Source organism: Haemorhous mexicanus, chromosome Z, assembly GCF_027477595.1.
Source record: "Haemorhous mexicanus isolate bHaeMex1 chromosome Z, bHaeMex1.pri, whole genome shotgun sequence".
Classification (NCBI taxonomy): domain Eukaryota; kingdom Metazoa; phylum Chordata; class Aves; order Passeriformes; family Fringillidae; genus Haemorhous; species Haemorhous mexicanus.
In genome coordinates, this window is record NC_082381.1 from 29,655,841 (window position 1) to 29,669,153 (window position 13,313).

Here is a 13,313-nt window from a genome sequence, read left to right on the forward strand (position 1 = left end):
CCACCCTTGAGCGACAAGGAGATCTTCCAGGTCCTGTTCCATGATGCAGGCAAGACCTCAGGAGCATGGAGATGTCTCTGACAATGCCTTTGGAGCCCACTCACCAATTCTCAGCAGCACTGAGAGATGGGACAATCTATCCCTAGTGTCTCAACATGTTTGCAGCTGGCCTGACTTCACGCTGGATAGACATTCCACCAGAAAAACACCTGGCCCATGGTTGTGTAGAAGTGCCTGCGGTTGGACTCACCCGCTGCCAATATATTCCAGCTCAGTGTATTTCATAGTGGGATTTTCCATGGGGTTCCCCAATCTCCCTGAGGGAAACAAAATGCAAGATGCTGACTTAAAAGCAGAGATCCCAGCTTCCAGGAGATACAAAAGGCAGCCCCAGTGCCTGGAGCTCTGAGCCCTTTGTGGTCACCTGGGTAACAAAAACAACAACAACAACCAGGCAGACAGCTTTGAGCACAGATGGTCAGCACAGAGACTGATTTTCTACTGCAGTTCCTCTGGGGAATCCGAAATGTCCCCGTGATACCAAACTCAGCAGAAACATTTGGTACGGCTGTGCTGACATGTGCACACACTGCACTGTCCCTCAGACAAGAAATACAGCAGACGTACTCAGCAGCTCCAGGGAGTCACCCTCGGTCTCCTGTTGCTGAGCAGCAGCTGGGTCAGCACGGGAGGTGAACAAACTGCCCTGGCTCCACTTCTCAGGTCGGGAAGCAAAGGCTCCTTTAGACAATGCTGCTGCTGCTGCAGGTTTGGTGACAAAGCCCATGGAGATCTGGGACAAGAGATGAGTTAATGTAAGAAAGGTGGCTGGCAGAGATTATCCTGAGATCCCTTTTTGAAATGCAAGCCCATAGAAAGGTGCTGTCAGCCACATTCAGGACTCTTAAAATGGATTACTTTATGTCCACTTCTCAAACTGGATGGGTCAAAACCAAAGGCTAGTTCTACTCGGGTCTGTGGCCAGATTCATGTTTGGTTTTCATGGATTTTCAGAAAGATGACTGCCACAGTCACCATTCCACTTCCTCTCAAGGATTCCTTTTCCCCTTCAAGGCCTGCAGACTCAGGTGCAGCTCCTTGTTTAAGTGTTCTGCCTCCTCCCACTGTGTCTTCTTTTCCTGCACCATCTTCAGATCCTCCTCAATCTGTAGCACTTCTGGTGGGGATGGTACCTGTGCCTCACGCCAAACTTGGGGCGGCTCATTGCCAGACATTTGCTGGAAGACTTCACAGGCTGCCCGGTGAGATGTCAACACTTTCACCTCAAATCAAACAGAACAAAGCAGTCAGAGACTACAGCTTGTCCCTGTCAGCCAGGAGTCACTGACTGTGAGGAAAGGGAAAGAACAGATTGACAAGGGATACAGACAGTTTATTTCAATCTGCCATCTGGGTCATCATGTTCCTCTGTAAAAACACCTCAAGAAACAAGGAGAGCAGGAACAGGCCAGCAGGGATTAATTTGGATGAATGCTGGCCAGAAGGCCAAAGGAAGGTCCCACTACCCAGGGCAGCAGTGGACATTCAGCACACCAGGAAATGTCCTTCAGAGTGACTGTGATACACACTACAGCAGGATGGCACGGAGAGGCATCACCCCACTCCCTGCTGCTCTGCACTGGAAAGGCAAGAAGGGCAGAAACCACCAGTTTGCTGACTGCAGTGGCTACCCTCTTTCACTCACTTGCTTTTCTAGAGCCTGAGGGAGGCGATTAGCTTTCTCTCTGATGATTTTCATTTCCTCCTCCAGCCTCTTCTCCAATGCATCCATCCTAGTGTGAGCTTTCTGGAACTCTGTGTCCAGCTGTTGCTTCATGTTCTCTAAAAAACAAGTGAGAGGATGTTTCATAAGTGGAGTGGCTGCCACTCTTTCACTTACCTGCTTTTGTTGATCGCCCCTCTGCTGATGGAGATTCAACACCTCTTGAATTTTTCTCATGTCATCGTTGTTCCTCCTCTTCACTACCATGATCGTACTCTGAGCTTCGGGCAGCTCTGCTTGTGGATCTGCCTTGATGTTCTGTACACACAAGTGCAGAGCAAGTGACTGGGAGCTGCCATCAGGCTCAGCTTTTTTCCTCCTGCAGCCTCCAAATCACATTTATTCAGCCACTTCTTTCTGCTTCCCTATCCACATCTGCTTTCAATGTAACCCTCCTGTCCTAGTGCTGTTCTCTGCAGATTCCAAGACTCTGTGCTTCCAGTGCCTGTGGGACTCCTGGCCTCCTCAGAGCTCGGGTTTATGTCCCAAGAGCTCTGGTTTATAGCCCCTCTTCCTGTCCTTCCCTCTGTCCCCTGGCCACTCAGGCTTACCTGGTCATTCTGCTCTGGCTCTTCCACCTGCTGCCTGAGCTGCTCTTCCTGCTCTCGGGCTGGGAACAGCTCTGCCTGAGTCTGGCACGGCATCTCTGGTGAAGCAGTCTGCTCCTGCTCTTTCTCTAGAAGGAGCTGCACAGAGAGCAAGAGATGATGGGTTTCAACTTCCCATATGACCTTTGTGGGCCAAGACTCAAAGACTGATGGGTTCACACGTTCCCAAAGCACTGTGCTGCTGCTCTTCTGGGTCATTCTCTGCCCGTGCCAGCGAGGCATAGATTCCAAAGTGACCCTGGCCCTATGATCAGGGGCCATCTGGGACTGAAGCTCCAACAGCCTCTCAGGCAGCTGACAGGGAAGGTGTGGCATGTCTCAAAGGTCTGGTGAGGGCCTCCCTCTGCTTCTGCCACGTCCTGTTTGTCTTTCAGTAGCGACTAACACCCCGCCCTGTCACAATGCTCCGTCCTGGCTCTGCAGGTGATTTTCTGGGTGAGCTCACTCCTTGTGAGAGACCCTTCTAGTTTTCTCTTCAGCACCTAAAACATGGACTACTTCCACCTCACTACGAAAGGCAAAAAACTAAAGAATTAACTAGGGGCTTCTGGGAAGAAGAGGCTGGAGGAGGAAAACAGTTCTGAGGAGAAAAAGCAACCATATCAGGAGGAGGAACCATCTCTGCCAGCTCAGTATTGGTCAATGGAAGATGTCCCTAAGCCTTTCTTGAAAGGGATGCTTTAACACCTAGAGCTTTGCACCGCCAACTGCTTTGGACCAGAGCCAGGAGGACACAGTTATGCAAATGTTGCATAGCATAGCATAGATAGAAAAATAGATAGATGCATAGATAGATAGATAGATAGAGAGATAGACAGAGAGATAGAGAGATAGATAGATGAATCTCACTCTAATAAGTTCTCTTTAATATCATTTCAGTAGCTGCATACATCAACAATTGGTAGCCATTGCCCTGATTAGCAGCAAACCTGAGATTGCTCTCCTGTTGCTTCAATAAACCACACTCTGCGGGAATCTGGAGCCTGTAGGTCCTTATGGAATGCCATTGTACTCAGACCATTGCACTGGGAACTGAACACTGTGCATCTGTGCTGGGGCACATTCTCCTCTTGGACTCGACCACACTGATGGTGCTGAAGTGGCTGTAATCAGAAATACAGCCCAGCCCCTCCCAGGTCCTCTGAAAGCTGAGGACCAGCTGAAACGCCAGGGCATTGATTTCCTGTTCAATTCCCAAACACAATGCACAAAGCTTTGGTGGGCTACAAGCAGGAAGGGGCACTGTTACCCTGGTCAAGAAATGCAAGTGTCCCTACAGGCTACCCTGGAAAGAGAATAGTACAATCTGCAAAAAGGTCCTGCCCAAAAATATGTGTTCTCCAGCAAAACAAATTCACATTCCAGAATGAACATAATAGAAAAAATATTTGCAGCAGAACTTCGAAAACTCCTGGAAAAAGGCAGGAAAGATAGAAGAAAACCGAGACTGCTGAAACAAAAGAAAAAAACGGGGATGACTCCTACCAGCAAATCAAGAAACAAACGACCCAACAAACCACAAGACAGAAGTGTCACCCACTCCAGTGTCTACAGCACTTGCAGGCAGTGATGGGATGTTTGGGGTTGAAACAGCCCTTGTGCTGAGCACTGTCCTGCAGGGATTGATGGAAATCTGCCTTAAGGTCCCTCAAGAGCTTCCCATTGTCCAGGCGGAAAAACCCCCAGCACCTCCTCACTGGCCTTGTGCTCCACCCGGTTGCCCAGCTCCCGTGGCCTTCTCTGCACACGCTCCAGCCGCTCCATCACTTTCTGCTTCCCAGGGTCTCACCGCTGCACACAGCACTCCAGCTGTGGCCGCAGCACTGCCCAGCACAGGGCGAGGCTCACTGCCCTGCTCCTGCTGCCCCACTGCTGCTGACACAGGCCACGATGCCCTTGGCCTTCTTGGCCACCTGGCCGCACGCTGCCTCATCTTCAGCTGCTCAGGATCGCCAGCCCTGCGTCCTTTTGGCCCACGCAGCTCCCCAGCCACAAAGGTGCCCATTTGACTCAGTTACAGCATGGACCACTTCAAGATGGCCTTCCTCTTCTGAGCAGAACCAGACAGCAGTCAAGGACTTGCAGCTTTACCCCCACTCCAAGCTCCAAAGCTGCAGACTACACCAAAATATGCATCAACAGAAACTGGCTGCTTCTGCTTTTCGCCTCACGAGAAGGCTTCGCAGCTCCGCTCTTGGTTTCTTTGGCTGCACGGCACAAGAATGGTCCACCACAGCTGCAGGGACAACACAGTCCTCACCTGGCAGCTTATCAAAAGCCAAAAGACACCTGGCCCAAAAGAGACTGTACAAGCAAGGAAACTGCAGACGAGTTTCACACGCCAAGCACACCTTTCCAAAAAGGGAAAACAAAGCAAGCCCTGGCACCTCCAGCACTACCTCCTTTGATCTTGGCCACAGCACTGCAGAAGCCCAGAGACAGAGCTTTCCCAAGCCAAGCAGCCAGATGCTCTCCCAGAGGCACCAGCCCTTTGCTGCCCCAACATGACAGGTCAAAGGGCAAGTTCTGCCGCACGCTTCCCAGAGAAATCACGAGGTCCAGGCAGGACTCCAGCACTCAGCATCCTCAGCCAGCAACAGCAACGTGCTGGCCGCTCCGAAACTTGCATCTCTGCCTTGCACTAACGACAGCGTCACACACAACTGGCACTTACAGGTCCAGAGAGTCCTGGTGGGAGCACGGATGGAGGCTGGCAGTCATCCACCTCAGTTTGCTCCTCTTTGGCATCTTTGCCAGGAGCAGCGGGAGCCAGGGCAGAGACGGCAGATGGTTCTGACATCTGTGGCAAGAGAGAAGCACGAGGGACAGACTGTTACCTGTCATTTAGAACCTCATTTCTTTTCAGATCTACCACCACATCTTCTAAGGAGAAATCATTACATTTCCTAGCGACATGGGGATTCCGAGTCACAGCCACCAAATGAAATTGGGCCAATTCAACCAAACTCGAGATGGATATGAAGTTGATTTTCCTCCCTGGCTGCTATCAGCAAGCAAGGTTGTCTCGGCAAAACGGAGCTTTTGGTCCTTCAAAGCTCTCAAATGGAAAACTAGGAAAGAGACAGCAATGCCTTTGCTACTGCTGCTGCAGACGTGGAAAAGTCAAACTGGGTCAGAATGCCATTCCAAGGCCGGAAAAGAGCAGGAAACTTTATGCAGCAGCATCTTTGCTTGCGTGAAGAAGAGGAAACTGAACAGGCCTTCTCCTCTTAGCAAACCGACAAACCAACGTGCCGACAAGCCACAAGACAGAAGTGTCACCCACTCCAGTGTCTACAGCACTTGCAGGCAGTGATGGGATATTTGGGGCTGAAACAGCCCTTGTGCTGAGCACTGTCCTGCAGGGATTGATGTAAATCTGCCTGAAGGTCCCTCAAGAGCTTCCCATTGTCCAGGCTGAAAAAACCCAGCACCTCCTCACTGGCCTTGTGCTCCACCCCCTTGCCCAGCTCCCATGGCCTTCTCTGCACACGCTCCAGCCGCTCCATCACTTTCTGCTTCCCAGGGTCTCACCGCTGCACACAGCACTCCAGCTGTGGCCGCAGCACTGCCCAGCACAGGGCGAGGCTCACTGCCCTGCTCCTGCTGCCCCACTGCTGCTGGCACAGGCCATGATGCCCTTGGCCTTCTTAGCCACCTGGCCGCACGCTGCCTCATCCTCAGCTGCTCAGGATCGCCAGCCCTGCGTCCTTTTGGCCCACACAGCTCCCCAGCCACAAAGGTGCCCATTTGACTCAGCTACAGCATGGACCACTTCAAGATGGCCTTCCTCTTCTGAGCAGCACAAGACAGCAGTCAAGGACTTGCAGCTTTACCCCCACTCCAAGCTCCAAAGCTGCAGACTACACCAAAATATGCATCAACAGAAACTGGCTGCTTCTGCTTTTCGCCTCACGAGAAGGCTTCGCAGCTCCGCTCTTCGTTTCTTTGGCTGCACGGCACAAGAATGGTCCTCCACAGCTGCAGGGACAACACAGTCCTCACCTGGCAGCTTATCAAAAGCCAAAAGACAGCTGGCCCAAAAGAGACTGTACAAGCAAGGAAACTGCAGACGGGTTTCACACGCCAAGCACACCTTTCCAAAAAGGGAAAACAAAGCAAGCCCTGGCACCTCCAGCACTACCTCCTTTGTTCTTGGCCACAGCACTGCAGAAGCCCAGAGACAGAGCTTTCCCAAGCCAAGCAGCCAGATGCTCTCCCAGAGGCACCAGCCCTTTGCTGCCCCAACATGACAGGTCAAAGGGCAAGTTCTGCTGGCACTGCCCAGAGAAATCACGAGGTCCAGGCAAGACTCCAGCACTCAGCATCCTCAGCCAGCAACAGCAACATGCTGGCCGCTCCGAAACTTGCACCTCTGCCTCGCACTAACGACAGCGTCACACACAACTGGCACTTACAGGTCCAGAGAGTCCTGGTGGGAGCATGGATGGAGGCTGGCAGTCATCCACCTCACTTTGCTCCTCTTTGGCATCTTTGCCAGGAGCAGCGGGAGCCAGGGCAGAGACGGCAGATGGTTCTGACATCTGTGGCAAGAGAGAAGCATGAGGGACAGACTGTTACCTGTCATTTAGAACCTCATTTCTTTTCAGATCTACCACCACATCTTCTAAGGAGAAATCATAACATTTCCTAGCGACATGGGGATTCCGAGTCACAGCCACCAAATGAAATTGGGCCCATTCAACCAAACTCGAGATGGATATGAAGTTGATTTTCCTCCCTGGCTGCTATCAGCAAGCAAGGTTGTCTCGGCAAAACGGAGCTTTTGGTCCTTCAAAGCTCTCAAATGGAAAACTAGGAAAGAGACAGCAACGCCTTTGCTACTGCTGCTGCAGACGTGGAAAAGTCAAACTGGGTCAGAATGCCATTCCAAGGCCGGAAAAGAGCAGGAAACTTTATGCAGCAGCATCTTTGCATGCGTGAAGAGGAAACTGAACAGGCCTTCTCCTCTTAGCAAACCGACAAACCAACGTGCCGACAAGCCACAAGACGGAAGTGTCACCCACTCTAGTGTCTGCAGCACTTGGAGGCAGTGATGGGATGTTTGGGGCTGAAACAGCCCTTGTGCTGAGCACTGTCCTGCAGGGATTGATGGAAATCTGCCTGAAGGTCCCTCAAGAGCTTCCCATTGTCCAGGCTGAAAAACCCCCAGCACCTCCTCACTGGCCTTGTGCTCCACCCCCTTGCCCAGCTCCCGTGGCCTTCTCTGCACACGCTCCAGCCGCTCCATCACTTTCTGCTTCCCAGGGTCTCACCGCTGCACACAGCGCTCCAGCTGTGGCCGCAGCACTGCCCAGCACAGGGCGAGGCTCACTGCCCTGCTCCTGCTGCCCCACTGCTGCTGACACAGGCCACGATGCCCTTGGCCTTCTTGGCCACCTGGCCGCACGCTGCCTCATCCTCAGCTGCTCAGGATCGCCAGCCCTGCGTCCTTTTGGCCCACGCAGCTCCCCAGCCACAAAGGTGCCCATTTGACTCAGCTACAGCATGGAACACTTCAAGATGGCCTTCCTCTTCTGAGCAGCACTAGACAGCAGTCAAGGACTTGCAGCTTTACCCCCACTCCAAGCTCCAAAGCTGCAGACTACACCAAAATATGCATCAACAGAAACTGGCTGCTTCTGCTTTTCGCCTCACGAGAAGGCTTCGCAGCTCCACTCTTGGTTTCTTTGGCTGCACGGCACAAGAATGGTCCTCCACAGCTGCAGGGACAACACAGTCCTCACCTGGCAGCTTATCAAAAGCCAAAAGACACCTGGCCCAAAAGAGACTGTACAAGCAAGGAAACTGCAGACGGGTTTCACACGCCAAGCACACCTTTCCAAAAAGGGAAAACAAAGCAAGCCCTGGCACCTCCAGCACTACCTCCTTTGTTCTTGGCCACAGCACTGCAGAAGCCCAGAGACAGAGCTTTCCCAAGCCAAGCAGCCAGATGCTCTCCCAGAGGCACCAGCCCTTTGCTGCCCCAACATGACAGGTCAAAGGGCAAGTTCTGCCGCACGCTGCATAGAGAAATCACGAGGTCCAGGCAGGACTCCAGCACTCAGCATCCTCAGCCAGCAACAGCAACATGCTGGCCGCTCCGAAACTTGCATCTCTGCCTCGCTCTAACGACAGCGTCACGCACAACTGGCACTTACAGGTCCAGAGAGTCCTGGTGGGAGCACGGATGGAGGCTGGCAGTCATCCACCTCACTTTGCTCCTCTTTGGCATCTTTGCCAGGAGCAGCGGGAGCCAGGGCAGAGACGGCAGATGGTTCTGACATCTGTGGCAAGAGAGAAGCACGAGGGACAGACTGTTACCTGTCATTACAACCTCATTTCTTTTCAGACCTACCACCACATCTTCTAAGGAGAAATCATAACATTTCCTAGCGACATGGGGATTTCGAGTCACAGCCACCAAATGAAATTGGGCCAATTACACCAAACTCGAGACGGATATGAAGTTGATTTTCCTCCCTGGCTGCTATCAGCAAGCAAGGTTGTCTCGGCAAAACGGAGATTTTGGTCCTTCAAAGCTCTCAAATGGAAAACTAGGAAAGAGACAGCAATGCCTTTGCTAATGCTGCTGCAGACGTGGAAAAGTCAAACTGGGTCAGAATGCCATTCCAAGGCCAGAAAAGAGCAGGAAACGTTGTGCAGCAGCATCTTTGCTCGCATGAAGAAGAGGAAACTGAACAGGCCTTCTCCTCTTAGCAAACCGACAAACCAACGTGCCGACAAGCCACAAGATGGAAGTGTCACCCACTCCAGTGTCTACAGCACTTGCAGGCAGTGATGGGATGTTTGGGGGTGAAACAGCCCTTGTGCTGAGCACTGTCCTGCAGGGATTGATGGAAATCTGCCTGAAGGTCCCTCAAGAGCTTCCCATTGTCCAGGCGGAAAAACCCCCAGCACCTCCTCACTGGCCTTGTGCTCCACCCCCTTGCCCAGCTCCCGTGGCCTTCTCTGCACACGCTCCAGCCGCTCCATCACTTTCTTCTTCCCAGGGTCTCACCGCTGCACACAGCACTCCAGCTGTGGCCGCAGCACTGCCCAGCACAGGGCGAGGCTCACTGCCCTGCTCCTGCTGCCCCACTGCTGCTGACACAGGCCACGATGCCCTTGGCCTTCTGGGCCACCTGGCCGCACGCTGCCTCATCTTCAGCTGCTCAGGATCGCCAGCCCTGCGTCCTTTTGGCCCACGCAGCTCCCCAGCCATAAAGGTGCCCATTTGACTCAGCTACAGCATGGACCACTTCAAGATGGCCTTCCTCTTCTGAGCAGCACTAGACAGCAGTCAAGGACTTGCAGCTTTACCCCCACTCCAAGCTCCAAAGCTGCAGACTACACCAAAATATGCATCAACAGAAACTGGCTGCTTCTGCTTTTCGCCTCACGAGAAGGCTTCGCAGCTCCGCTCTTCGTTTCTTTGGCTGCACGGCACAAGAATGGTCCTCCACAGCTGCAGGGACAACACAGTCCTCACCTGGCAGCTTATCAAAAGCCAAAAGACACCTGGCCCAAAAGAGACTGTACAAGCAAGGAAACTGCAGACGGGTTTCACACGCCAAGCACACCTTTCCAAAAAGGGAAAACAAAGCAAGCCCTGGCACCTCCAGAACTACCTCCTTTGTTCTTGGCCACAACACTGCAGAAGCCCAGAGACAGAGCTTTCCCAAGCCAAGCAGCCAGATGCTCTCCCAGAGGCACCAGCCCTTTGCTTCCCCAACATGACAGGTCAAAGGGCAAGTTCTGCTGGTGCTGCCCAGAGAAATCACGAGGTCTAGGCAGGAGTCCAGCACTCAGCATCCTCAGCCAGCAACAGCAACATGCTGGCCGCTCCGAAACTTGCATCTCTGCCTCGCACTAACGACAGCGTCACACACAACTGGCACTTACAGGTCCAGAGAGTCCTGGTGGGAGCACGGATGGAGGCTGGCAGTCATCCACCTCACTTTGCTCCTCTTTGGCATCTTTGCCAGGAGCAGCGGGAGCCAGGGCAGAGACGGCAGATGGTTCTGACATCTGTGGCAAGAGAGAAGCATGAGGGACAGACTGTTACCTGTCATTTAGAACCTCATTTCTTTTCAGATCTACCACCACATCTTCTAAGGAGAAATCATAACATTTCCTAGCGACATGGGGATTTCGAGTCACAGCCACCAAATGAAATTGGGCCAATTACACCGAACTCGAGATGGATATGAAGTTGATTTTCCTCCCTGGCTGCTATCAGCAAGCAAGGTTGTCTCGGCAAAACGGAGCTTTTGGTCCTTCAAAGCTCTCAAATGGAAAACTAGGAAAGAGACAGCAACGCCTTTGCTACTGCTGCTGCAGACGTGGAAAAGTCAAACTGGGTCAGAATGCCATTCCAAGGCCGGAAAAGAGCAGGAAACGTTGTGCAGCAGCATCTTTGCTTGCGTGAAGAAGAGGAAACTGAACAGGCCTTCTCCTCTTAGCAAACCGACAAACCAACGTGCCGACAAGCCACAAGACGGAAGTGTCACCCACTCCAGTGTCTGCAGCACTTGGAGGCAGTGATGGGATGTTTGGGGGTGAAACAGCCCTTGTGCTGAGCACTGTCCTGCAGGGATTGAGGGAAATCTGCCTGAAGGTCCCTCAAGAGCTTCCCATTGTCCAGGCGGAAAAACCCCCAGCACCTCCTCACTGGCCTTGTGCTCCACCCCCTTGCCCAGCTCCCGTGGCCTTCTCTGCACACGCTCCAGCCGCTCCATCACTTTCTGCTTCCCAGGGTCTCACCGCTGCACACAGCACTCCAGCTGTGGCCGCAGCGCTGCCCAGCACAGGGCGAGGCTCACTGCCCTGCTCCTGCTGCCCCACTGCTGCTGACACAGGCCACGATGCCCTTGGCCTTCTTGGCCACCTGGCCGCACGCTGCCTCATCCTCAGCTGCTCAGGATCGCCAGCCCTGCGTCCTTTTGGCCCACGCAGCTCCCCAGCCACAAAGGTGCCCATTTGACTCAGCTACAGCATGGACCACTTCAAGATGGCCTTCCTCTTCTGAGCAGCACTAGACAGCAGTAGAGGACTTGCAGCTTTACCCCCACTCCAAGCTCCAAAGCTGCAGACTACACCAAAATATGCATCAACAGAAACTGGCTGCTTCTGCTTTTCGCCTCACGAGAATGCTTCGCAGCTCCGCTCTTCGTTTCTTTGGCTGCACGGCACAAGAATGGTCCTCCACAGCTGCAGGGACAACACAGTCCTCACCTGGCAGCTTATCAAAAGCCAAAAGACAGCTGGCCCAAAAGAGACTGTACAAGCAAGGAAACTGCAGACGGGTTTCACACGCCAAGCACACCTTTCCAAAAAGGGAAAACAAAGCAAGCCCTGGCACCTCCAGCACTACCTCCTTTGTTCTTGGCCACAGCACTGCAGAAGCCCAGAGACAGAGCTTTCCCAAGCCAAGCAGCCAGATGCTCTCCCAGAGGCACCAGCCCTTTGCTGCCCCAACATGACAGGTCAAAGGGCAAGTTCTGCCGCACGCTGCCCAGAGAAATCACGAGGTCCAGGCAGGACTCCAGCACTCAGCATCCTCAGCCAGCAACAGCAACATGCTGGCCGCTCCGAAACTTGCATCTCTGCCTCGCACTAACGACAGCGTCACACACAACTGGCACTTACAGGTCCAGAGAGTCCTGGTGGGAGCACGGATGGAGGCTGGCAGTCATCCACCTCACTTTGCTCCTCTTTGGCATCTTTGCCAGGAGCAGCGGGAGCCAGGGCAGAGACGGCAGATGGTTCTGACATCTGTGGCAAGAGAGAAGCATGAGGGACAGACTGTTACCTGTCATTTAGAACCTCATTTCTTTTCAGATCTACCACCACATCTTCTAAGGAGAAATCATAACATTTCCTAGCGACATGGGGATTTCGAGTCACAGCCACCAAATGAAATTGGGCCAATTACACCGAACTCGAGATGGATATGAAGTTGATTTTCCTCCCTGGCTGCTACCAGCAAGCAAGGTTGTCTCGGCAAAACGGAGCTTTTGGTCCTTCAAAGCTCTCAAATGGAAAACTAGGAAAGAGACAGCAACGCCTTTGCTACTGCTGCTGCAGACGTGGAAAAGTCAAACTGGGTCAGAATGCCATTCCAAGGCCGGAAAAGAGCAGGAAACGTTGTGCAGCAGCATCTTTGCTTGCGTGAAGAAGAGGAAACTGAACAGGCCTTCTCCTCTTAGCAAACCGACAAACCAACGTGCCGACAAGCCACAAGATGGAAGTGTCACCCACTCCAGTGTCTGCAGCACTTGGAGGCAGTGATGGGATGTTTGGGGCTGAAACAGCCCTTGTGCTGAGCACTGTCCTGCAGGGATTGATGGAAATCTGCCTGAAGGTCCCTCAAGAGCTTCCCATTGTCCAGGCGGAAAATCCCCCAGCACCTCCTCACTGGCCTTGTGCTCCACCCCCTTGCCCAGCTCCCGTGGCCTTCTCTGCACACGTTCCAGCCGCTCCATCACTTTCTGCTTCCCAGGGTCTCACCGCTGCACACAGCGCTCCAGCTGTGGCCGCAGCACTGCCCAGCACAGGGCGAGGCTCACTGCCCTGCTCCTGCTGCCCCACTGCTGCTGACACAGGCCACGATGCCCTTGGCCTTCTGGGCCACCTGGCCGCACGCTGCCTCATCCTCAGCTGCTCAGGATCGCCAGCCCTGCGTCCTTTTGGCCCACGCAGCTCCCCAGCCACAAAGGTGCCCATTTGACTCAGCTACAGCATGGACCACTTCAAGATGGCCTTCCTCTTCTGAGCAGCACTAGACAGCTGTCAAGGACTGTCCTAGGTTGACTATATGATGCTTTTATCCCCAATCGTCTCATTCCGTTTATGCTGAATAGTAAGTTTTGCACCTTTAAGACTTGCTCCAAGGATTGAGGGGGGGAGAGGAGGCGCGC

General features: G+C 53.2%; 1 protein-coding gene and 1 long non-coding RNA gene across 2 annotated transcripts in view; one reads left to right on the top strand and one right to left on the bottom strand.

Annotated features, from left to right (window-relative positions):
* Positions 1–13,313, top strand: part of LOC132322281 (uncharacterized) — a 247,108-nt gene that overhangs the window by 127,458 nt on the left and 106,337 nt on the right. The gene's annotated exons all lie outside the window — the stretch shown is intronic.
* Positions 92–6,929, bottom strand: LOC132341872 (uncharacterized protein DDB_G0290301-like). Its single transcript, XM_059873989.1, has 7 exons — positions 6,810–6,929; positions 5,066–5,191; positions 2,335–2,469; positions 1,706–2,041; positions 1,194–1,283; positions 628–793; positions 92–317 (listed from the first exon to the last, which is right to left on the bottom strand). The coding sequence occupies exons 1-7, from the start codon at positions 6,834–6,836 to the stop codon at positions 247–249; spliced, it is 951 nt and encodes a 316-aa protein (XP_059729972.1). The 5' UTR covers positions 6,837–6,929; the 3' UTR covers positions 92–246.

Coding starts and splice junctions, on each gene's coding strand:
- LOC132341872 (XM_059873989.1), bottom strand. CDS start 6,836: ATGCTCCCACCAGGACTCTCTGGACCT. Junction 5,192..6,809: donor CACCAGGACTCTCTGGACCT/GTAAGTGCCAGT, acceptor CTCTTGCCACAG/ATGTCAGAACCATCTGCCGT. Junction 794..1,193: donor AAGTTTGGCGTGAGGCACAG/GTACCATCCCCA, acceptor CTCTTGTCCCAG/ATCTCCATGGGCTTTGTCAC.